General features: G+C 35.1%; 1 protein-coding gene across 1 annotated transcript; it reads right to left on the reverse strand.

Annotated features, from left to right (window-relative positions):
* LOC125234259 (zinc finger protein basonuclin-2) lies at positions 1 to 27,578 on the reverse strand. Its single transcript, XM_048140470.1, is given in 3 exon segments — positions 1 to 2,134; positions 2,137 to 4,098; positions 27,460 to 27,578. Coding segments are annotated over 3 exon segments (3,150 nt in total). The 5' UTR covers positions 27,469 to 27,578; the 3' UTR covers positions 1 to 955.

Here is a 27,578-nt window from a genome sequence, read left to right on the forward strand (position 1 = left end):
TAGTATCGTTTGGCAAAAGGAAGTATAACATGCTTAGTACTAATATTTACATTTCTCGACCATCGGCTTTAATACTTTTTGGTTCTATACAAAAGTTAAACAATCTTACATTTTAATAATATATAATATTGAAGAAACTGCGAATAATTATGGATTTACAAAGCCAAAATGATAAATAAAAACTTTCCAGATGTTTGTGTAATTTTTCAATGATATTATAATTTTCCTTGACATGTAAGAAGTCATCGATTAAAATTAAGGTATTTTTCGGATTGACAAATAAATGCAGTATTTAATGCCAAAGGAGGTGTTAAAATCCGAATGTTACATTAACTTTAAATTAATGAGATAACAGAGATAAGTATTATTAACGGTAGTAAGTATATTCATTCACATGATCAGATAGGTTCCTACATTATACATTTTTGGATCTCAACGGTGGTTTAATAAACCAATGACTGAACATTGCAATCTAATATTAAGGGAGTATTATTTAGCACCATTAAAATATATATGATAAACCTGATATGGTGTACAAATAATAATGTAAGAATATCTGATAAAATCACGAAGTCTTATATTTGTACCTTATATTTTACAATTAATATTAAACTTACAAGTAACAGCCATAATTTTATACATTTATTACAATTATTTCAGCTATTTACATGAATTATTGCACAATTATTACTATGGAATGTTTAAATTTAAATTACCTCGAAACTTACTTATAGCTAATTATCATACTATTTATTTACGACTTTTGAGAGGGTAATGCAGGTAAGAGTGATAAAGCTTTACATTCGAAGAATGAGAATTAAAAGGTACTGGCATTCACCATCCTAACTACACAACTAAACTTAGACCATTACTTACTATTTGGTAATTCTATAAAAAATCACAAATGCACTGGAGAATCGACTCAAACAGTCGATAGAATCGATATCTATTCGCGTCACGATGGATTCACATGGATGCCTCGACCGTTCTGCACTCGCAGGTGGGACTCACTGTGGCAGTTCCTTTTAGTCCTTGAGAAGAAAGCAGCATTGCAGCCACTCACGGAACACCGATGCAGCGATTGCGCGTGGACGCTCTCACAATGAGCTTTCAAACTGGACAAGTCTTTGAACGACTCTCCGCAACCCCGACATGGATAGCATCCATCTTTGTTCGGTCGTGGCGCCTCATCTTCAACACAATAGTTCAACTTCCCCATTAAAGGGGGCGAGAAATTCTGTGGACCGAAGCCATTCAAGCTAGGAGGCAGGAACCCCAAAGGAATTGGAGGGAAATTTGGCAACATGCCAAATGGTGTGAAAAGGAATGGGTGTTGAGAAAACATGTCTCGATTGTTTAGATACGCTTCGGGCAATTGTAAAGGTGGGTATGGTGCGCCAAAAGGCATGTGATTAAAGTGGTTCTTTAACTTGTCCGATTCTTTAGCGTGGTAGTATTTGTGAGATTCGATGTATGGCACGCCGGGTTCCTCGTCTGAATATTTGGCTATGAGGTCAATTTGTTCTCTGGTTTTTTCTAACGTTCTTAAAGGCGATTCATCTCCGATCCTCAACGAGTCTGTACTTAATAATTTTCGGTGAAGTTGGACATTAGCGCTGTGACGATCTCTACTTCTTTTGGCCGGAAAACATGCTCTGCAACCTTCAACGCTGCATTTGTGCATAACTTTTAAATGAGAGTTCTGGTAGTGAGACTTAACAACATAGACATTTGGGAACAATTTGCCGCAGACGACGCATTTTCGTGGATTTTCTGGTTCTAGTGGGATGTCAGTTGAGCTTATGAAGAATCCTTTCTCAAAGTGCCCGAATATTTGTCCTTGAATATCTTCGGGCGTGCAATCGTAGCTGGATACTGACGATGAAGGTGAGCGGTCGGAGTAATCGACAGATTCATTCATTGACAAGTTGTATGGGCCATTCGAGCTATGATTATCATTTCGTTTAGCCAAGCTATGGAAATCACCTTTTGAAAGACTTTCTAACCTTTTAAGGGCATTTTCAGAGGAGAACTGGTCGCTTTCAGGAACCTTGTCAATCGTTTTTTCGTTCGCTACTTTATCACTAGATTCTTCTTTGACACGTAAATCTTGAGCATTAAAGTCATTTTCAGATGGTTCTTCTTTGCACAGGAGGGTTCTGATTTGATTCTAACTTCTTCTGATCGTTGCTTCTGATGATTTAGATCACTATTAGAGTTGTTTTCCGTTTTAACTCTCTTCAAATCAAGTACATCTTCTTGGGGATGATCGTCAGACGGCTGACTATTTTTATCTTCTGAAACTTCATTATGGAGTCGAGTAGGATTTAGGTTTTTCCTTTTTCTCTTAGATATTTCTGGGCTAGCGGTTTCTTTCGTCCTTTCATGACCATCATTGTTTTCTCCGACGCTTCTTTGATCATAATCAGTCTCTGAATCCTCAACAGAACCAGTAGATTTATTGATATTAGAATAGTAGTCACTGGTATCCATATGATCACCATCTTCGTCATCGTCATCACCTGCTACTACAACTATGCCATCATCCTCGTCAGATTCTCCTTGACCATCTTGATCTTTGTTTTCTGCTGAGTCATAATCTCTACGTAGTAGATTCCTTTGATCTAGGTGACCAAAGTTCATATTAGGATTGTTCTTATATTCCATAGGGAGATTAGCAAACTGTCTCATATTTGCGGGATGGTTAAGTATTGGGTAGGAGCCAAATGGATGCATCGGGTTCATAACAGATGGCAAACCAAGCCCTGCACTATGTGGTGATAGCAAAACTGGATGGACTTGTGAACTTCTACCATCATGTGGGGAAATTTTTCTTCTTAAATGGGGAGAGTGTAACTTCGGGTTGGGGTTTGCACTATGACGGTTCCTTGAACGTCGCGAACTGAACATCATACTGCAGCCTTCAACAGTGCATTTGTGCATTTCACGTAGATGGACTGCAGAAAAGTGGATCTTCAAAGCCCCTTTATCACAAAACGTTTTCAAGCAAACGTTACATTGGACACGCTTTTTGCCAGTTGTGGGGTTGATAAAATGTGTACCCAAATTCAAAGGAATCTGTGATGCACCCCATTGTCTTTTTGGTGGGCTTATGCATTTTCCTATCATCATATTTCTTGAATTTTGTGCTACCTCAGCGTATGAATCTTTACTTAGATTTAGTACATTTTCATCTTCTGATCTGGCTCCGTCTGGACTGCTTTTGCCTGCAGCATGATTTGATTCTTTTTCTGAAGGCTCGACCGGCTTAGCCGACATATGCGGAAGGAGAGCTTGTAAGGATGCCAAGCCCATAGGATTTTGACTAAGAGCGGCAACAACAGCGGCTGGATGGCTGAAACTTGACGGCATTGTCATAGGTGGCATAGGTAGATTGCCAGGCAGCTGGAAGTTGAAGAACTGATTTGTCATCATATCTACAGAAGACTTCTCGGCTGATCCCACATCGAATCTATGTTTTCTTGTATCTTCTTTATCATTAGCCTTTTGTTTTCGAAAGTCGAAAGGTTGCATGTTTTGTAAATGGCTTAAAGGAGAAGAATTTCTAGGACTAGGGTTAGAGAGAGGACTGGATGAGGTAGAAAGGTGGGCACTTTGATTCGGCGACATTTCAGCTGAAGATGCTCTTGGCAGCGGTGAGTGGTTTTGCGGGGTAGACCTACTCTCGCTAGGTGACAGTGTCTCTCTCTTGACTTCTAAATGTTTCTCTTCATACTTCCTTCTTTCTTTCTCATGAATATTCTTCAAATATTCGAATCGTTGTTTAGCTTCCATCATTTGCTGGAAGTACTTCAATGAGTCTTCGTCGTGTATACTCTTAGCGGAATGCTCCATCAGTTTTCTGAACTCAGCTTCTATTTTTACTTGTTCCATGGCTCTGGAGTCTGAGTAGTCTTTGTCTTTCATCTGTTCGTAGTCGTGGCTAGCTGGTGGCGATGGGAGGCCGTTCTTCTTGTAGATGGGGAGGAGGGAAGTCTTGTGGAGTGCGCGGGCCTCTTGCAGCTTGAGGATTTGTTGTAGAGCGATGTTGTGCTCGGGGCGGCCGCTCCATCGCTCCGCACTGCTCGACTGAGATTCCTGTAACAAGGAAAAAATATATTAATATCAAGATTTTACTGCTCGGGGTCTACAACAATCTGAAAGTCACTTTAGAAAAGGATGAAAAACAGTGCATTTTAAGTTATTCGTAACCACAAATTGACTTAAAAGACATCCTATATCTCCATATTTAAAAGCCTCTAATCAGACTCAAAAGCTCTTAGCATAATACCATATTCCATATAATAAGAAAACAAACGTTTAATTTGTACTTTACAAATGCAGCAGATTATCGTGGCGTATCCTAACCACGGGTTGTTGAAACTCTTCAAAATAACAATCAGTAAGGAAACCACACCTTGCGTTTTCAAAGGCTAATATCAAATTAATTCCAAGAACGGAGAGCAATTGAGTAAAATTGTGTAAAATGACGGTTTGGAGTCTCGGGAATAGAAAAGTGGCGGTGTCGCGTGTTGGGAACGATTTAATCCGAAACTAAATTACTATTCATTTGGTAAGCATTCGGGCCGGCGATGTCAAAGTTAACTTCAACTTAATTTGACGCTCTAAGTTTAGTTTAATGGATTGAGAATTGCTTTGAATGTTTTAATAACTAACATAATTTGTTACTATTTATTTTTAAATATTAAAAATTTTAAGAGTTTCTATTTAAATCGATTATTTGTTACCTAAATAACTTTATGTTTACCAATGTGACAAATAATAAATGTAACGTAAAGTCACCATTTTAAATATAATTTCACATCATGGGCTGATTAGGAGTCGATACCTAGAGATTTAGACTCAAAATTTTAAAAACACCAAAACATCTCATGTCACCCAGTTTAACTTTTTATTTGTTCAACTCAAAGCCAACACCAACAACATCATATAATATCACAAGCACATAATTTTATAATATGAGAGTAATAACGAAAATCGCCGTGGGACAGACAACTAAACACATGCTACGGAAATGAGCTTGCGACTACTTAATATTATTCTAACTGTAACATTAATGCCTTGGAGGTTTCAATATAGAACATCAGGGTTTACAGGAAGCGTTATGTGCACTTATGGTCCATTATGTCCAGCACAGGATACTTCGCTTAGTATCGTTTTTCATCTCTTTTTAATGATTAATAAAAGTACATGAAAAAATATTCCTATATTATAAAAACGCTTAATTTTTAATTTGGAATATGCATCTAAAAATAACAAACGAGGAAATTTAGGTTCGCTAATTTAAATTTTCGCAAAACCAACCCCCTCAATTAACCAGCGATCAAGTCTCGTGCCACCGGCCCCCGTTTCCGTGACTACTCGATTGTCGCCATCCAAAATCGTTTGTCACTCGATTATACCGTGTAAGCGACGGGGTTGCCATGTCATTACCCCGTTCTAGGGAAAAACACCCAGTACACATCAAACCTCACTTCACTCATCGTCGTACCATTCGATTTACAACCTTATTTTGTATAAAAGAGTAAACATTTTGAAATGACAGTCTTTTGTGAGATACGAGCTTGGCTTAATAAGTTGGAAATTAAACTGCCGTTTACCCTGAGGGGCAATTTCACCAAAACGGGGCAATTATACAAAAAAATATTCCGATTCAAATGCCAACAAAACGGATAAACACAAGATAATAAAGTGTCGTTTAGGAAAAACATAGTTCTAAGAATGAGATAAGCCGAGACAAATTATAGAGCGTTTTGAAAGCAATTTCGTTTTTGTAAGGAGAGATGTCTTTTTTGTTTTTTCTAATGCATGTGGCCAGTATTTTTGTCATTAGTCTGGTATTAGAATCTTTTTAAATTTATATTTATAATGTGAGACTAAACGACATAGATAATTTTAAAAGAATTCCAAGTAATGAATTATGGATAAGTAGAAATGCAGCTGTTTCTCAGAAAAAAGTTGTGTGTTATTTACGACGACACGACTATATTTTAAATAAATATTTCTTAGCCCTTTCAAAGTACCACCTTGTTGATAAGATGAATGAATGAATGAATAAAGCTTTATTATATTCCATACAGATAATTTTACATAATAATTTGAATTTTTTATTTTTATTTTTTAACTAACATGCTTTATTTTACATAACAAAAATTTCGTTAATAAAATTTATTGATAAGTATTAATTATTTTTTTTTTTTTTGAGAATGTAATTCGAATATAAATTAGTAACACATTTGAATGCAGCATGCAATATATGTTTTATATTATATGTGATATTTCAATTGGGTATGTATTTTGTTAAATATTAAAATTTTAATTTTAATTGTTCTTAGCCCTTTCAAAGTACCACCTTGTTGATAAGATACATATTTTTAAATATTAAAGACAATTTTAGAGATTTCTAAAATAAATACGGCTAAAAAAAAACAAAAGCCGCTTGTAGAATGCCGACTGCATTTTGTTGCAAATGTCAAAACTGATATTGCTGCTTATATCTTACATTTACGACAGCACTACAGCAGACAGCCCAAATGACAAACGTTACTACTGCCAAACTTTTGGTGTACCCTGTATCCGAATCTTAACATTTTCAAGAGCTAATATTAAACATGCATTTTACGCTAATAAAGATAAAGTACAAGATATCCACGTTTTTCCTCACTGCTAAACTCGGCCCATAAAATAAATGTCCTAAAATTAGCTAAAGCTAAAGCTTATATTATCTCAGCGGGCCATATTTTAGCGGAGCCGTGTCCTTATTAAAATGATGTGGCTATTTTATCGAGGTGTGTCATTAACCAATCACATTATTTTGATGCTTTAATTAAATCACATTTTATACGCTTTTGAACAATATTTTTTAAATAAATTTAGAACCTAAGTGGGTTTTAGCGGCGAACTGATTTTGAACTTTTTAAAATAAAATTAAAACATGGATGTACGTATAACATTAGCTTGTGTAGTCAATAACGGTTATTTAATTTAAGTTTTCAAGATGTTAGAATTCGAATACAGGACAATATTACTGGTGTCTGTATTTTGACAATATACCTCTAGGTAATACGTAATTGTTTATCTTGCCTCTCATATGAGTAAAATATAGCTCATAATAACCATGTAACTTGTGTCCCGAACCTAACAAAGAAACCGACCTCTTTACAAAGTCACACGAACTTAACCTGCACTGAAAACTGGACGTAACTTCCAAACTTAAATCAAAGTTCAATAACCCCGCTCAGACTAATACTACATTAACTCTTATATCTTTCACATACAGTTCAATATTCAAAGGATAAATTCGCGGAATATCTCAGTGCATCTGACCAACGCCTACCGGCAATGGACAAGCGGACATATATCACGACATTTTTTTCATCGCCGCGCTGTTCGAAATTCAACTGAGTTCCATCGGAGTACGCTTCGGAACGTGTTCGGAACCGCTCGGGTGTTTTTTTTTATTTTACCCGCTGTCGTGACATGCCATATTGTTCCAGCCATGATACATGGTGTAGGTAAACTGGTTCGCGTACAGTCCGCAACCATTTCGCTTCTGATTGATTTACACGCAATTTTGAAACGGGCTCATTAAGGTTGCGCCTCTAGTTTTTAACTACCTCAGTGGGACCTACATTGGTAAGTTTGAAGTCAAAAAATGGTTTAAAAAATCTGCGAAAAATGTACATATTTAAGAAAAAATAAATGAATTCATTATCTAATGTCCAAATCAGCAATTCCCGTCAACTTTGTACAAAAATTAAGGGAAAAGTTAAATTTGTTTTTATTAATTCCTATTTTGTTACCAAGATTTTGTTGATGAATTGAGATTTTATTAAGTTTTATTTCGTCATTAAGGTTCTCTAGTATTTATATTTTCTTAATAATAACAATTATTATATCTTTGAAAGTCGAAATTACTAAATGTTGTAACAAAATAGGATCATTATCTAATGAATTCTGAAATATGGAATATAATGTTGGAATAAATTTATATATAAAAAAATCTGGATTCAGATTTATGAAAATGCGAAAGTAGTGATACGTTCGCTTCGGCATCGGATCTATTCAACCCGATGAAGGTTGATTGCGTTGTTAACTAATTGCCGTAGCGAAAGTGTTAAGTAATGCAAAATCTTATTTATTTCAAATAATTTACCTATTCTATTTTTTTTAAATCGATCGGTCTCATGATTAATACTAGAAAATTCAAAAATGGATAGTTTCAAAATATATAAAAGTTTACTTGCTATCTGATTTTTTTATTGTTTCATCCATGAAAGCTCGCGCTTCGACTGTACACCCAGTTACCCTAGCTTCCCCTACCTAATAATTACACTCACATACAACTAGATAAACGCATCTATTTTTTCTCGCAGTTTATCACAAGATGGCGGGATGATCGCTGAACTTTAAACATGTTTACTTTCAAAAAGTCTTATCTTCCTTAAGAATCGTAGACTCTAGACCGTTTTCGAATAAAGTAATCTTTGTCACGCCTAGGTAATGATATAGGTAGGTTATGGTTTATGGCATATTATTTATATTATTAGTTCATAAGGACATCTGTCAATGTCGATAATGTTAAAGCGGACGAGATCATTTTGATGCGATTACTGATAATTTATTAATAAGTAGTATGTACGTTTTTTAGTCGCTGACTATGTAAGTTTTCGAGAAATAAATAAGACATTAAGTATCCAGGCGTAGCTTGGCAAAATACTTTTTAGTAAGTAATGTTGCGTTATTGAAAAAATAATAAAGAATCGAATAGCACAAGACGTATAATAAAAAAAAACTCAAAATCTCTAACATTACTAACTAATCCGCGAATAAAATGGAGGGTCCTATATAATATACTAGCTTTTTGCCCGCGGCGTCGCAAAAATACGGGATAATTCGTCGCTCCGTTTTGCCGTGAAAGACGGACAAACAAACAGACACACACACTTTCCCATTTAAAATATATGTTTGGATAATAGATTAGCAAATGCTCTAGATTTTGAAGAACATAGATTTCAGGAAAGTAACGCCTGATCACATCGATTATAAAAAAACTGTTGAAATTCTTATGAGTATTTTCGCAGAAGAATAGAACGGTGCTATTATGATGTAGATTTTTCATTTCGATCCGATTCGCCTCAGTCTGTTCTGTATATACATACATACATACAATCACGCCTGTATCCCATAAAGGGGTAGGCAGAACACATGAAACTACTAAAGCTTCAGTGCCACTCTTGGCAAATAAGGGGTTGAAAGAAAACGAAACTGTGGCATTGCAGTGACAGGTTGCCAGCCTCTCGCCTACGCCGCAACTTTAACCCATATCCCATAGTCGCCTTCTACGACACCCACGAGAAGAAATGGGGTGGTGAAATTCTTAACTCGTCACCACACAGGCCATGTTCTGTATATTTCTTACATTATTATCGTAATCCGAAAAAGAGTATATTAGTATATTAATCTACTGATAGACTAACATAACTTGTTTGCCAGCCTATAAACACGCAGTACAACCACTTAGCAATATTGCGACATAATTGGTAAATTTTACGACCAGTTTAAGAACATAACTGATGGTTATGTATTAAGACTCCATGTAGTATTAGCGTGGATATATTATAAGCAATTAGCTGGGAAAACATTGCAGTGTAAGGTAGGTATATGAAATGTTTACGGTCGCATACAAAATGCAAGTTGCAAGTAGAATTTGAGGGGACGGCTAGATTTTACAAACATACTGTTATTTTTGCCGGTCTGGCTCAGTCGGTAGTGACCCTGCCTGCTAAGCCGCGGTCCTGGGTTCGAATCCCGGTAAGGGCATTTATTTGTGTGATGAGCACAGATATTTGTTCCTGAGTCATGGATGTTTTTTATGTATATAAGTATGTATTTATCTATTTAAGTATGTATATCGTCGCTTAGCACCCATAGTACAAGCTTTGCTTAGTTTGGGGCTAAGTTGATCTGTGTAAGGTGTCTCCAATATTTATATATATATTTTTTTTTAATACATTCTTACCTATGAAGTTTGGAATATTCTAAAAATATAAAGCTTTTCTACGTTTACAAACATATTTTTATTATGTAAAACAAACGGGTGCGCCAAAGTTCATATAAAATTGTTATATAGATTATTGGTAGTCCGAAAATGTTTCTCATACAATTTTACATTATAACGATCATTATTTATAACAATTTTATGTTAATAACTATCGTAACTTCGAATGACTTATGTTCATAATGTCATTCATCATAAATACGTTTTATACTAATGTTTATGTTTATATACTTATTGATCATAACGATTGCGAGTAATATAATTTATCGTTATATTATTGTTAACAGAACAGACATCACATGTGACAGTCCAGTTAGGTGCGACGACGAGCGTAGCGAGGAGGAGCGTGTTAGGTTGACCGTGAGCGAACCAGAAACGAATTTTTAATGTAAATTGTATATGTCACTGTAAAAGCTTCAAGCGCGCTTCTATAAATGGCACAAGTTTTTCATAGAACTTCCCCAAAACTTTTTAAATAATTTTATGATGAATGATTTTCTTAAACACAAAATTATGAATGTTATTAAATATTTGTATAGAATTTATGATTAAAAATTTTCGACTAAATGATAATTATTAACAGTGATAGTAGTACTATTGATAATAATGAAACAAAATTATGATAAGTAAAATTATGAGAAATGATCATTCGGAGCACAAATCGGTATAAACAATAATTTTATAACAAATAATTTTATATGAGCCAATATGGACCCAAAACAAACAGGCAAGCACCAATTTATTGATTATCATACTTGAAATATTTTGATTAAAAAATAAATAAAAGAACTACAAATCTTCAACACTCTAAAGAACTGTTATGAAATTGCTATATTTTATCATTTTTACAGTACTTTAATAATTTAGTACAAGTTTTAAACTAGCCCCAAATATTCAATTCAACAAAAATACTAGGGTAAGGGATACAATAACCGATCATATCGAAATTAAATAATTTCTCTGTATAGGTAAATAATATGTCACAATTTCCAAACACACTTCTATACAAAATAAAACATACACAAATACAGTAAGTACCAACAGTCTCTGTATCATTGTTTCATGCATTAATATCCTAAATATCGACACAGTACTGACAGATTGTATCAATATTTGTCATTCTTTCCACAATGGCGCATCATGGCATCGTGGGTGGTCGTTTTGTGTACGTCTAGTAATTTAATTAACATCAACGAATCATTCACTGTATGTAGAAAGCAGACGAATTTTCTAGAACAATATTAGCTTACACTGAGTGTTTTCGTGATTACATTTTCATTTGAACTGTGTGATTTTCTTAACGTTTTTTGTACACAATAGCAAAACGCATGTGAATAATAATTGTACTACCATTTTTTGGTCATATGAATCGAATTCTGTATCATTTTTGTTTCTCACGATATACTTTGCGTCACAGATAAAAATAAAATTTCTCCGATTTAGTCAGTTTAATAAAAGTTACTGTATTAGAAGTGAATTTATTTTACTTAAACCTTTTTTAATCAATTTAAACCACCATAAAACCATATAAACACACGGCGGTACATCCTCCACGATAAATTGCACAAGTAATGAAACATTTTTAGCAGATTAACTGCGTCTTCACTTTTTAAAACCGTCGCATAATAACCTGTGATACAATTTAGATGCCACGTGAAATGATGGGTCGCTTAACGTAATAATACGTTGAACACCATATCGGGTTGGACACAGTATCGGGATAATCTCGGCTTACGGCGCGTTATGGGTATTAAATAATAATTGGATAAGGTCAATCGATCGGAGATTTGAGACGGGATGATTGGGTTTTTTAGGTACGTACTTAAACTTGTTCGGAGTAAGGTGAAAGATGATCGGGATAACCTAACATATACAGAGTGGGGCCTGTAACAAAAGCAAAAAAATTAAACTGTAGGCTATTCTCCTTATACTGATCAACATTTGTTCAGCGACTTTTAAAAATAACTTGTATTTTGATTTTTATCACCCTTGAAAGTTTTTTCTAAGAGGTAATGTATTGCGAATTCTGTTAAGTCTAAAGTGTGACAGACAACGTCAATGACAACAATAATGCCGTACATTGAAGCTAATATTTATTTTGTATGAAAAATTGAAAATTTAAAGACTTCATAATTTTTAAAAGTCACTGAACAAATGTTGGTCAGTTTAAGGAGTATAGCCTACAGTTTAATTTTTTGCTTTTGTTACAGGCCCCACCCTGTAGAAGGTAAGTACCTACATACACATAGTCACAGGTCAGAGTGCTCTCTCCATATATGAATAAGAAGTCATTAAATTGTAATACTACCTAAGTATATCATAAACTTTAAGAAAACGTAGTAGAGCAAGACTAAGTTGACAGCAATTTTTCAGATGTAAAGTAAACGTCATCATTTCATAGAAGTTTGACGTTTAAAATAGCACTAAGATATTCACCCTGTACCTAGTATAAAGATATTTTCCCCTCACTAGCTCGGAAACACGTGTTTTGTCCTTTAATACCAGCGGGTAAAAACGCATTTTATCCACTAGTGGGTAAAGTAATTTGACTTTGAATAAATTCAAATTAACTGCTTTAAAATTGATAAAAGTAGGTGAATCTACTAATAAAGATGATTTACCACCTGTGGAACTACTGGGAGCAGTGATTAAACGCATTTTTTGCGTTGTGGTTTCCTCGCTTTAGTGAGGGGAAAAGTTTTGTGTTACACTCGGGTGCAAATGTATTTTACTTCTCGTGTGTTAAAAAACTCGCAAGTTCAGGATTCTATTCTCGAACCACTCGCTTCGCTCGTGGTTCAACTACATAATCCTTTCACTTACTCGTTTTTCAATTCCACACTCGGCGTTAAAATACAACTTTGCCCCCTTGTATAACAAATAACTATTATCAACTTTTAAACTTAATTACTTAACTAAGGCGTTTTCTTAAACCTCCATCGCAGAACTCTGGTATTTTTGAGTAAGGGTACATACAGATATATAGGGAGAACATAAATATAAAGAAAAGTAAAGAGAAATGCTTAATCTACAAACCTTAACATCATCATCTTCCCACCACCGTTTCACAAACGACGATAGGTTTTTCAAACTATTATAATCCTCACACATATTGCCAATATTCACTAACTTCACAATTATCGCTAATCCAATAAACACTGAACAAGCTTCCGCGTAAAGTCTTTAACCTTTGCGATCTGGATCTCGACTAATCCTTTGACATGAAGTTCTACACCATGACACCTCAAAGTCCCCCGGTCAGGGAGTGGGGGCATGACTTACCTGAAACTCACTGATAACAATGAGCAAAACCTGAGCTTACTGATAAGAGATTCTATTGTGTTAAATCCCATTGCAGAACCCTAATGCTTTTGTTTGGCTAAAAGGATAAAATAGAATAAGCTCAGTTGTCAACTGTAAGGGATTAGTAGATTGTTTGTTATTTTTGAATGGTATTTGAAATGCCGACATGTAGATGTCAGTTCTAAGAATCTGTGGAGTTGTAAACTGTGTGCGACTTTTTGGGGTATAAGGGCGAAATGGTTGTGGGTCATAAAAATATAATTATGTACATAAGGAAAAGACATCTGTTACATGTGTTACTTTGTGGATATGTATGAATGCTAGTTTAGATATGTATCACTACAAATCCAATGATATTTAATAATGATTAACTTATTTATCTATTCTAAACGAAATTTTAGTAGGTATACTGATATAATAAAATAAATAACGGACGACCTTTCAGTTTTAGTAAGTAGTGAGAAGTCATAGTAAGTAATGACTCATTGAATTCGGTATATTAATAAAATTATAAAAAATAACAAAACTATGGTAGTACCTAATCATTAAGTAGGTAATTGAATGAATTCTTAACACGTTTAGTCATAAATGTCTATGATGATGACCCATATTTTTATCTTATATGTTGCGCGTGTTTTTAGAAGCTAATAAGTTTAGTTATATATAGATAGATAAGATAACATAATTATTTTATAATTTCTGCAGTTAAATTGGGAAAATATCCCGTTAATCCAAATTTACACTGACACCAGAATGATATTTTTTATAATTTTAGTTACCGTGCGTTTCGCTTGTACTTGTACAGTACTTACAAATGCATGTGTATGTATCGGCACAGGCTTGATGCATGATAAATAAATAGCATGGTAATATATTATTATTACCTATTCATTTACCTAAGTATATCATAAGTACCTAACTCCGGCGACAAAACAAAAACACAAAACTAACACAAAGTTATCGCCACTTGCGTTCAAAACCATAAACAACATAATTTCAAGAAGCAGTCCTTTCCAAACTATTATCTCGTCTCAGGTGCTGATAACAATACCGCGAACACCTTTTGAAGTCACCGTATATGTGCGACACAGACTCGGATACAGTCGTTGGCGAGGTCAACAATGGGCGGTCGTACCCTACAAGCTATTGTGTGGCTCGCGGAACTGCCTGGGTCATTTGTTTTTTAAGGAAATTTACAATGTTATTGTGGACCACGCGTGGTGTTAAAATGTGGAATAATTTTGGGAAACGAGTTTCAACATGTAGGTAGAAAGTTCCTATATTTTCCTGGTATGTTTACCTGCATACACGTTTGAATAACCCACGTCATGACTTAGGCAAGAAGACATCTAATATACTTAAATGCTGTTTACAAATCTACTGCAGATACATACTTGGTACTTAAATAATTTTTTAATACAGTTGCTCAAAAAGTGCCCGTTTTTTGGCTGTTTAGCGTGCGAGAAGTTGTATTTTACGAACTAGTGCGTAAAAAGTATATACGTTCCATTTTACGACTACTTACCGAGTTGTTTTCATATTAGTCTAGTTTACTAAGACAGAATAAAACTATAAACATACTATTAAGTGATTAATATTTAAAACGTTAATATTTCATATGTAATTGTTTACTTTTAGTCATACTAAACATAATTTATAAAATGGTTTATACTTTGAAAAATCGGTCATAATGAGTCGTGTAAACAGAACATGATTGGAACGAAACGCGTCTTCTACTGTCAAAGTAGAGGCGTCTACCATGTTTTAACTTAATGCACGTTCAAAAAACCTCAATATGTTACGCGATTTGTCATAATTATTTTACGTTATTTGCAATACGTCGGGGCATAAATGGATCGATTAAATTAAAATGTAGTTGTACATTAAACAATCGTCCCAAAACGTAAATGTTTATGTTTTTATGGCACCCAAAGAAATAAATTATGTTAGATGAATAGCAAACTCGAAAATATGCACGCAAGTTTAAAAGCTTCAAAAATACGCCTTTGAATTGTCAAATAATCCGTCAATGTCCATGGGAAAATTGATAGTTCGGATTGTTTTATTTAGTTGTAAGTAAGTAGTAGTGTTTTTTCGCAACTGTATTAAAAAACGTCGTTCGTCACACGTGCGAGAATGTTATTCTTCACTCGTCCCGAGATTTGCCACTCGCGTGCCGCTCGTGGCAAAATGTCTCGGGACTCGTGAAGTAATGACATACTTCTCGCACTTATAACGAAATGTACTATTATTGACATTTAGTATAAATATTATTCTGAATTACGAAATAGGTACCTATATGTAGGTCATCAGCACGAAAAGCAGCAGCAAAAAAGTCGAAAGTTAAGTTGCAAAAAATGTTAAAAACTACTATTATTGGTACAATAAAAAGGGTGAAAAATTAGTCACTGACATAGTAGGTAACTACTAACTAAATAAAAGTTAGCTAAACATTAGCTAGCCTTTAAGGTTAGTCTTAGTTTTTTTATATAATTATGCGATTCAGCGAGGAAATGCTGCCAGCATCTTGGGCACTATGCCTCAGGGGCCCTCTTTAGACTTAGATTTTTAGTTTTATTATTATTCTTTTTTATTGCCTAGTTTATAATATTTATTGTACCAAATTTTTTTTGTAAATATGTTCATGTAAATAAAGATTGTTTGTTCATAGCGGCTCATAAATATGTAGTATCAGTCAGTCATAATTTTATAAGTGTAATTTGTATTTAATAAGGTTTATTATTTAAATAAATTTTGTTCAATTAAAAGTAGAATGCTTTAACAATATGTAAGATAGGTAGTAGGTGCAGCTGCCTACTGTATGTCGATCAGTTTTTTTTTTATAGCTAAGTAATATTTAGGTAACACTTGGCTTTATAATTTACATGCCTTTAGTTGATAAAGACATAGGTACATTGTGTAGGAGACAGCAACGTCAAAAGGTCATCTAAATCCCTTGAAACGTATAATTCAGTACAACTTGCAACATATGTTTCTTTTCTATTAAACGCATCACACCGTACCTATTCAGAGGAGTATTTTAAATGTGTTATCACTAAAATATTTGCAAATTTGCAATATTAGCACGTTTGATGCATGTACATATAACATTATTATCCGACTGTAGGTACCTTTTTATGTATTTATATTTATAATTATCTAGATTGATTATTAGTTCCGTGTCATCTTCATTCAGAACTAAAATAGTGTTTCATTTCTCTTGTTCGAGAATAAAATTAACACATTATCATTACCGGATTAAGATGAAAATTATTCATAATTATGTGAGATAGAAATGAATATAAACTTAGTGGAAAAAGGAACTCCTAAGTTCTTTCCTACCAACAACCTATTGTTAGGAAACGAGTAGGTAATCAATAGGGAATAGACATAGACAGTTTCATACCGCTACATATCCTAACATGTGGTCTTTTACCACACATACACAAAAGCAACACCAAATGTACCAAAAGCTTCCAGCGTACAGCCCACAACCCAAGTTTCTATCAGTCCACGCATCACTTAGCCCGTCAGTCGGCGCAGGCGCATCAGATACGCGCGCCGCGGGCAACTCGGCAATAATATAACTTTGCACCTAATAATTTTGCCGGCCAATTATAATTTTGCCTCGCGATTATAATTTTATAATTTTCCTCGTTTATAATTTATGGGCGGAGGCGTGTCACTGCAAGGTGATTGATTGTTTTGATGATTGATTAGTTTGTTTTTTAGGTGGATTTAAATTTTAAATGGCGACGCGACGGTTGGTTACGCGTTTTGTGTGCAAATGCAAATTTTATTCAAAAGTGTGTGTTTAGTGAACAACAAAATAAAAATAGATGTTGCTAGAAATAAATAGTTTAGGAATAATGACATATTCATTAACGCATAGGTGCGAATTAATTAGAACCTACTATAAGTAGGTATCCGTTATTCTTCTAGGACACAAAATATGTAACAATATTTATGTTAAATAAGTACCAAGAAAATCCAAAGCAAACTAAAATATTCACTCAAACGAACTTTAACAAATATTTGTTCCAGAAGCAATTCATAGACGGCGCTAGTAGTACAAATATGAACGCAACCATTGCATTGATGATTCCGAGTCCTTACTGAATTTAATTATAATAAATTATAGGATAAAGATAAACAGTTATTTTTTTCACTGGTTAAGCTACAGTCATTGTAACTGTAAGCATTTGTAAGATGCTAAGTTTTTCAATTAGAACTTCATTGTTTATTAAAAATAATGTGTCAAATGTATGTCAATGACACTCTCTTTTGGCACATTGTGCCTAACACGTTAATGTGTAAAGTCTTAGTCATAGTGTGATGACCTGCAGTCTTCGAGCTTACACAGATTATTAACATAATTTTAACAGGTGAGCCTAAGTAAGGTAATGTCAATATACATTAAATAGGAGTACGATATTGGCACATTTACCATACTTCATTAATATATAAAGTAGATAAGGCGGAGCCATATAATATTTGTTTACCATTTTCTGAGTACCCAACTACATACCAGCAACTCAAGGTTTCTTAAGTTTACTATAGGGACAACTTTGTTTAAAAATATTCCGATTGGTAATATTTATTTTGGTACATTTTTTTATGAATTTATTTTTCTTTTTAATTAGCCATTTATAATTTATACCTAACGCTTATTTTAGACTTGTAAGCAACAAGAACAAAGCCCAAAGTCTTGTTTTAAATAAACAAACTAAAAACAACCAAAAGTGCCCTGACCTGTCCATTCGCGGAATCAAATTAAGTCTCACCAAAACAATTCAATTTTTATAATCTATTTATTGAAGCCATTTAATTAATTTCAATCTGAAACGGTTTTGATTGGATCTTAATGTCAACTACTCGTAAAACTATTCTTAGAAGCGGACATTATTGCCTGAGGGCTGTTGCTTTGCCAAAATCGGCGTGAGACGCAACACTGGTAGGTATTTAATAAACTTTTGATAATAGGTAGGTTCTTTGGCTAATAAATAAATCACACGTGCGTTACTGATGGCTCTTTAAATTTCGTAATTGTTTACATACATCCTAAGAATTAGTGCAAAATTGGTAGCGTTACCGGGATTTAATGTTCCCAACCCAATCCATACTAGGACAGTTATGTAGGTGTCAATGCAGTGGCTGGATAGAAGCCGATTCCCACCGGCCTGCCTAAAATTGAGCAAAAAGTAAACTTACCTAATGCAAAGGTAGGTACTTTACTAGTAACCAATTTTAGGCAAGCCTGTGGGAATCAGATTGTATGGATCAGCCGCCACTGGTAGGTATATGTGATTTGATAAAATTTTTGACCTTTCGCGTCTTTAGGTTGTATAAACATTTAAACAATGTATGGGTGACCACTTTTTTATGGCTGTATACAGGAGCAGTAAATAGGACTATGATATTGACGACGAGCGATAAATGAGTGACAAAAATCGATGAATCGTGTTTTTGTCACTTAAGTATTATATCATGCGTTTATTTCACACTTACCTACTTGTTAAACCGTGACAAGTAGGTATAGTGACAAAATGTTAAAACGCTCAGTGACGAATCGACACGTAATAAAATTGAGTGAAGAGTGATAGAGAGATAAGAGAGACACAAAGCGTCTCGTTGTCGAAGTGATAGCGATTGTTACCTAGGCTAGGCTGGCAGGTGTAGTGTGACCGTGGCTAATGTAAGTTTCATATCTATGGGTTTAGTGAAAATTATAAATGATTTTTTGTCACTCCACCATCAAACTACAAACCAAAGAATATATTTTATATATTCTAGCTATCTTGAAGTTGCACGAATAAAAGAGATTTTTGTTTCATTTATCCGTTTGTAGACAACGAACTTTACCTAAGATATTATTATTATAATCCACAAACTCCCGTTTTCAAATTGTATGCTAGCCCGGACAGCAATCTCCCTAATGTGCTGTGCAGAAACTATGCATTTGCCTGATGACTTGCGATTTATTTCAATAATCCCTCCATGCTTGGGATATTATGGCGATAGCACGATCCTTCCTGGGGACAGGCTTATTGGAGTTAGGATAGAGATAGACCAATATTTGAATAATCTATGGATCGTTTTAATATCAAGTTCTAAAAGGGTATATTGAGTTTTGAGTAACGTTTTAAAAACGTCACGGAAAATGGAGGTAAAATACAGTCGGTCAATTTAAATTTAAATCCTAAATCACTCTATCTGAGCGGTTCTTAAACTTATTTTCTCATGGAACCCTTTTGGAAAGCAAAATATCTGAACGAACCCTTAAATTAAATAAATAAAAAAAAATTGTTTTAGCAAGGTTTTATGGAAGAGAGTTGAAATCGCATATCAGTCAATCAAAATTCACACGGAGCCCCCAGAGAGGTTTTGCGGTGCCCTAGGGCTCCGCGGAGCACACTTTGAGTATGGCTGCTCTATCTTATTGACACAGTGCTTTATTTGCCATATAATTCTCATGGACGTTTATTGTGAAAAGGTTCTACAGCGGCCTAGGATTCAAATTAAATGTTCGTCCATCGGTATTTAGGTATGCAATGTACTAAATTAGCGGCTATTTTTTTGTTCTTCCTATTTAAAAGGAAAATATTGGGTTGGTAAGAAAGTAATGAGCGAATCATAACCAATATTGTAATTTTTATTTAATTTATTATTTTAATCATTTATCAAAAATATAATGGCCTTCGTTATCTACTACTTGTCTCCATCGTTCTGGTAAAGAATGAATAGCATCGGCGAAGAAGTTCTTAGGTTTAGATTCAAAAAACTCAGCTATGTACTGTCGTAGATGGGCTTGATCATCGAACTTTTTTTCATTCAAGGCATTGCTTAGCGATCTGAACAATGCGTAATCCGTAGGTGCCAAGTAGGAGAGTACGGTGGATGAGGTATCACTTTCCAACCTAGCTCCAATAGCTTTAGCCGAGTCACTTTTGCAATGTGTGGGCGAGCATTGTCGTGTAAGAAAAAAACTTTAGCATGCTGTGGACGATTCTGACAGATTTTTTGGTTTAAATTTTCAAGCTGATTACAGTATACTGATGCGGTAACAGTCATTCCACTTGGTAGGAGTTCCCAGTGAATAATACCATGAATATCCCACCAAACGGACAGCATAACTTTTTTCGGGTGAGGCTCTGTTTTTGGTGCCTCTATTCCTTTTTCGTTTGGAGCTAGCCACTGACGTTTGCGTGTGTGATATATATATAAGACCCATTTTTCATCTCCAGTGATAAGATGGTCCAACCAGTTGAATGTGCGGCGAAAAGACAGAAGTTGTATGCAGATATCGGCACGGCGGTTTAGTTGATCTCTATCAAGTTCGTGCGGTATCCAAACACTGTATTTGTAGTTTTTTCCCAACTCGTGTAAATGTGTTTCTATGGTGACATGAGAGCAGCCTAACTCGGTAGCAAGAGTACGACTCGTTAGCCTCGGTTCTCCTTCAATTAAGGTTTTTAATTTGGCTACATCAATCTTCACCGGTCGACCAGACTTAGGTTGATCTGATAATGAAAAGTCGCCACTACGAAACCGCTGGAACCATCGTTTCGCCGTGGCCTCAGACACAACTTCAGGAGCAACACGCTGACATATATTACGCACTGCTTCGGCGGCTGAATGGCCAGACTGAAATTCATATAGTAAGCAATGCCTTACATGCACTTTTAATTCGTCCATTTTCTTCCTTATATTAGCTCGGCGACAGCTAGTGAATGACTGACGAGAAACTGTGCGACTCGCCCTTTATATACTTTCGACCATAGAAGATTCTAGAACTCTCTCAAAAATTTTATGTGGAATTCAATCGATCGCTCATTACTTTCTTACCAACCCAATACTATTTAACACAGCCTCAAACAATACTACTTCCATTCGATTAATCCATGATTAAACACTAATTTAGTGGTGTTTTGTCAGAACATAAAGTATGCATGACTTTATTTATAATATAGTTATTACAGAATACAGTCACGGACATCCTAGTATGTTTTCTTTTATTTTATAGATAGGCTAGCTAATGGACAAATGTCTGTAAAGGTCAAATTGATAACAATATGTACCTACCTATTTATATTTACTGGTATAGCGTTATATACGTGTATACATACCTCTTTTTCAATATAAATAACTAGCTTTTGCCCGCAGCTTCGCTCGCGTTAAATTCGACAATTGTGGAATACAAACTTCTACTCCCCATTTTAGGGAAGTGGAGAGTTAGAAAGAGACAAAAAATAGCCTATGTCTCTCTCCATCCCTTCAACTATCTCCACTTAAAAAATCACGTCAATTCGTCGCTCCGTTTTGCCGTGAAAGACGGACAAACAAACAGCCACACACACTATCATCCATTCCATTTTATAATATTAGGTAGTATGTAATGTATGTCCTTTTCTGTGTGTACCACCTTAATCAAATATTGGACTTTACATTCGATAACATTTCAAAATGGATCGAATGTACGTCAATGTCAAAAATTACGATTTTTTTTTATAAAAAAATAATTTAAATAAAACTTATTTCAAGCCTATGAAGAAGATGTTACGATAATTATGTTTTCATTTCGCAGTGACATATTAGAAGGTACCTACTTCTTGTTTTAATACGGCACGTTATTATAATCATTGAATATGAATTATCATTGAATATTTTGATTTGTGTTTTGTATGTAGTTACATACGTATTAAAAACGTTCAGTATAATATAGCAATATAAATTATAATTTGAGAAAATATGCCTACACTGAGTGATCAAAAAAAGGCATTGCAGCTTCGTCAATCATTATTTTAATTTCATCGAAACCGATTGCACGTTACTGAATGAAAAGCGGAAAACAAACTTTAACTCATTGATAACAATTACAAAAACATTAATAACACTAAAAAACCTTTCAGCAATGCTATCAGAAAGATCGGGAATAAATTATACCCCGATTCAAAAACAAATTGTGCTCGTCGCGCCTCCGGCGTGGCAACTTCCAAAACGAATACCTTATCATATCGACAGCGACAAAAGTGACAAATCGACAAAATAAACACGGCATGACTGAAAGTATATTTCAGTAATAGAATATACCTAATTACCTACAGAGAATAACTCAGTCGATTATTTTTACTATATACACCTGTATACACCTGTTTAGAAACAAATGTTTGCGTTGCCAAACGAAATGTCGCGCGTCGCGCCTCCGCGGTTCCGGCGTTGCAAATGCTTTCTTTGACGAAAGTGACAAATCGACAAAAAAATTTGGGTATGAGTCCGAGAGTGACTATATTCCAAACATCTCAGATAAGTAGCAAAACCAAAATCGGAAAAACAGTAACGCAATCGATAACATGAGAAAGATGAGTCGGGGAACTCGGGGATAAATTACATATCGATTGTCGCGCCTCCGGCGTTGTAAGTTCGGAATGAATGGCTTGGAACTGCAGTGACAAATTTAACTTTTTGACAAGCAGGAACAACTGCAATTACTATTCGTAGGTGAGATAGGGACGCACCAATGGGATAAAGTTTATCACGCTAGGCTAGTGTGTTACGCCCGCAAGACATGTCGGTTAGGTTCGAACTTTCATCTATACAATGTCTTTGTTTGAAGTGAGATGGACACTGGTCTTATTTTACGGTTACGTGATAATAATAAAGAAAATGTTACTTTATTTCGCGCACAAGACACCTAATATTACCTACAGGTAGGACAATAGGTCACCTAGAACAGGGTCAGAACAAACTGTACCGTGTTAAAGCCTGCGGCATACCGGGTTCCGGATGCCGGAACTAATGTCACGCTCACGTTGCTGACACCGGTATTCATAGCATAAACTACCTAAATTAACTCCTCTCTGCTCTGTTGTTATATCGCTAGGTATCGTACTGAAGTGACAACATTTTATACACGGCTTAAAAATGCCTTACGGCTCAGCCACGACATTGGTCTAAGCGCGGCAGCGGTGAGCGGCGGCCATACATTGGAGCGAGACACAGCGATGGGACTTTTCATTCGCACGTATGGCTGCCGCTCACCGCTGTCGCGCTTAGACCAATGTCGTGGCTGGGCCGTTATGGAGCGGAATATTTGAATGAACCTGCAGTGTTCTTCTCAATTTTCTACCTTTAGTCCGTTTTTACATTACCCGATCCGATATCGGATGTCGGAATGATTTCAATGGAAAAAATTCAAGATGGCGCCTGTAATGTATGATATATCGGTCCGACATCCGATATCCGATCGGATAATGTGAAAACGGACTTAGGCTGTTGATTGTCTAGCTGTAAGTGACGTTAAATATAATGAGATAACTAAGCTAAGTAGCTTTGGGAGTGAGTGCAAGTAAAACACGACGCTTGTCACTCGACAACTATTATTTATACATGTTTAACTATTGCGCGACAAGAGTGTTAGTATAAAATACTCGACAAGCAGCATTTATAGTTTAGGTTGTCAAGCTCTAGCGTTTGACATTCTAGTTACCGCAGCCGGCCTAGCCGAAATGACAATAGTTGATGCTAGACGCCGAGCGATACGCAGTCTGGCTCTGTCGCGCTAATACGGAAGAGAGATAGAGGTAGATAGCTACGAAAACCATATTATCGTAAGCGTCTGTGCATTTAGCTATGTGTCCAGGTTATGCGCGGTGCCTAGTAACGCAATCTAGAAGTACTTAAGGTGTCAAAACAGCGGCGCGCCTACTTAGTACAGTACATATTACTATGTATAAACGAGAAAACGTTAGATATTTGTCTATTATTCTAGGTAAGAGTTCGGCAACTCACGGTTTGCATGCTACATAACATAGATTGTTGAGAGTGCAAATGAGGCCCTGAAAATAAAATGACCGATAAATTTAATACTTGAACGTTCTTATACCGCCGAGAACGTTACCTGCGAATATTTCTTTCCTTAAACTGGGTATTTGACTGTAGGCGGTCCTTTTTTTATAAGTTTGCCTACCCTTGAGCTAGGCGTCGTCTGCATTAGTTAGGTGTTTTATGTGACAATTAGGTGACCCTTGATAGGTTTTCCCAAATAAGGCAAATACGGTTCCCAACCCCTTATACGCGTGCGCGCATGAATTCATAGGACAGAAATTAGCGAAGATTATCTTTAGTTGTTAAAAATATAAATTTCTTAAAAATACCTTAACCTATAAAGTTTACGAAGTGCCTAACTAAGACAGTATACACCACGACATCACCTGCGGCAGTTCTCAACCTGATATCCGCGTGCGCGCATGAATTCGTGATTTACGTTTACGACCAGAAGGCACCCTGTTGAAAAAGTGGAAGTGAGTGGTGTGATTGTTTCAGTCAGAGTTGAAAATAGGTGAAATCCAGGTTTAAATATTTATTTAACACCTTTTCATATAAACTTCGATGCTTGGGTAGCCAAGCATTCTACGAATGCAGTTGTAAATGTTCATGTTTCATTTACTGCAGCTGATCAGCTGCAGCTGATGATTAGATCATTTGTATCACCCAAAATATTTAATATGTTGTCCCATGTAGTAACACGGGGAACAATAGTCGCTATCCCTTGTTTGGTAAAAAGGCAGGTACAGTCAACCAATTGGAACCCTAGGCCACTCTACAACCATGTCAAAATGACAAGCAGTAAGAGATATCTTACAATCTGATTTATAACGTCACTGTGACATAGTTCTACAGTGGCCTAGGGTTCCAATTGGTTAACTGTACTTTAAATATTAGTCCATCCCACGTTAAATTATTATAGATCGTCTGTACATATCACAATAATTCTTAACACTGTACAAAAATGTGTAATTAATTGACAGCGCAACTCTGTTTACCCAAATAACGAAGAAAATTGTCGCCACAGGGCATCAGAATGCAATGCGTAAGTGAATTCATAATGTTATATAATTTCCCCTTATTTAGCCACTTTAAAACGTCGTATTTCAAAATACTGGCGTTGTGGTAAACAAAAATATTGATTTTGAGAGCGGCTTGAAATAGCTAGTGTCTTTGATACGGTGACAAAAATAAGACTATTGTGCTATCGAAATTGAGATAAGTGATAAAAATACCGCGACAATGACAAATTATTGGGTAATTTTATCACTGTCACGTTACCCACCCATTTCGTTAGGTCCCGTAAGGTCTACGTTTACTATTCCTTAGACATGTAGCTACCATGTAACTCGTTTACTCCGTAGGGACTGAAACGCAACTGCTACTGTCGCACTAATATAGAAGAGTGATCAAGAAACATCTCCATAAAATACTTTGGAATTTTGTTGTCACACTTGTGTTTGTCATCTTGGAAGTCCAGCTTGGTAAACCAGCTTGGAAGTCCTGCGATTTGTAGATTTTCAGAAGTTTCTGAAAACTTATTCAGTAGCTTGACTCTATATTTTAATAGCATATCAACGTATGTATTACGTTAAAATATTTCCAGGTACATGAATGTTTTATACAAGCATTCCTTTGATCTTTAGTTACGTCCATTCTTTAGCCACATATCAAAGTCAGTCGATGTGTTCTTAAGTATTTTAGCGGCCACCAATCAAAGTCCATCAATTTATTATAAGCCTGTTATTCTGGGCTGTTTACTTTCCGGGCCTGGTTCGGCTCACACTGATAGATGGATCAACCTGCCAGTGGAGTTGCGGTAAAATGTGGACTGTTAAGAAAATGTTCATGTTCAGTCAGTAACAAAAGTTGAGTCAGACTACGCATTTGCAGTATCTAGTTTTATTCTATGATATATTTCTGAAGGTTTATGGTGTTCCCACACTGGCTGTTATAAATGTTATAATAACATAGTGTGACAGGGTTAGCGCGATTGCGTTGACATTAATGTCCTTGTCATACAATGTTATAGCATACCTAACATTCATAACAGCCAGTGTGGCACCATAAACAATAAGAATCCCTATTTCCGAAGTACTATAGGTACCTTACCTACGTTACTACTAGTTAGGTAAGTTCATCCCTTTATTTACCACATATCTTATATTTTACAATAATTGGAGACACGCGTCTAATACTAACTATTCAACTAGCTGGTGACACTTCGTCAATGTCAAGATAATGTAATCACACATGCACATGATTATACCAAATAACCTGTAAGCGGAATATTTTCTATGTAGCTTTCAAATCGGTACGTCCTATTGATATGACAAGTTTATATCCAAAATTATATCTAATCCAAATGTATTAGATATGTTTAAATTTTAATGTTAGGATCTAAAATTAAATGCTTCTTACTTTAATTTATATAACGTAAAGAGTAGATCTTCAAAAAAGGGATATTCCTGAAAAAGTATAGGGGAGTCATATTCGAATTTAGTCGGATACCATTTGGACTGAATACTGCACCCGACGGGTCAAACGATCCTTCACTACTTCTGTTATTACACTTATTAGACAGTTAGTTTTATTTAAATGTACACAAAGTAGATCTATATTAAATCTGTTAAATGTTTTACTTATATACCTACAACTAAAAAAGACTATTTATAACATAACTAGTGTCGTACATAAGAGACACGCACAATCACACACAATGGTAAAGTTGCATAAGTCGCAATTTTCATATTTTGAGTAAGATATTTTTTGTGAATTAGATCAATTATTATTTCCAATAAATTCTGTTAAAAATATAATCTTCTTATTAATGACAGATAAATAGAAGATAATATACATGTTATGTATATACGAATTAATGATAATTTTAAATAGACCAACAATAGATTATTAAAATTAATTGTACTTCACAATTAAATACTGAAACCATTAACTCAATGATCATTAATGAAATTACATTTCAATTGCATGTGGCACCTACGCGTATCACTGATGAAATAATAACTGTTGATTAGTTGCACAACTTAATGATTTGGACTAAGAAATATTGTTAATATACATTGCTTTGTTTTGTAGGTTAGGTTATTTGTCTTAAATATAGACAACCTCTCATTTGAGTTAGAACTAAAATATCAATAATAAAATTGTTTTGAGTATCTTATAAGATGACACTGATAATTATTATTCGTCTTCCTGAAAGAAAAAGTAAAAAAAAAAATAAGTCAACTAACCTGAATCATGAATGCTTCTTACAATCACAAACAAACATAAATTGCACACAGCGTCACTTCACCGTTCATCACAATATCCTTACACATGTATCTCGACACACGACCGCCTGTCAGCCAGA

This window comes from Leguminivora glycinivorella, chromosome 15, assembly GCF_023078275.1.
Source record: "Leguminivora glycinivorella isolate SPB_JAAS2020 chromosome 15, LegGlyc_1.1, whole genome shotgun sequence".
Classification (NCBI taxonomy): Eukaryota; Metazoa; Arthropoda; class Insecta; order Lepidoptera; family Tortricidae; genus Leguminivora; species Leguminivora glycinivorella.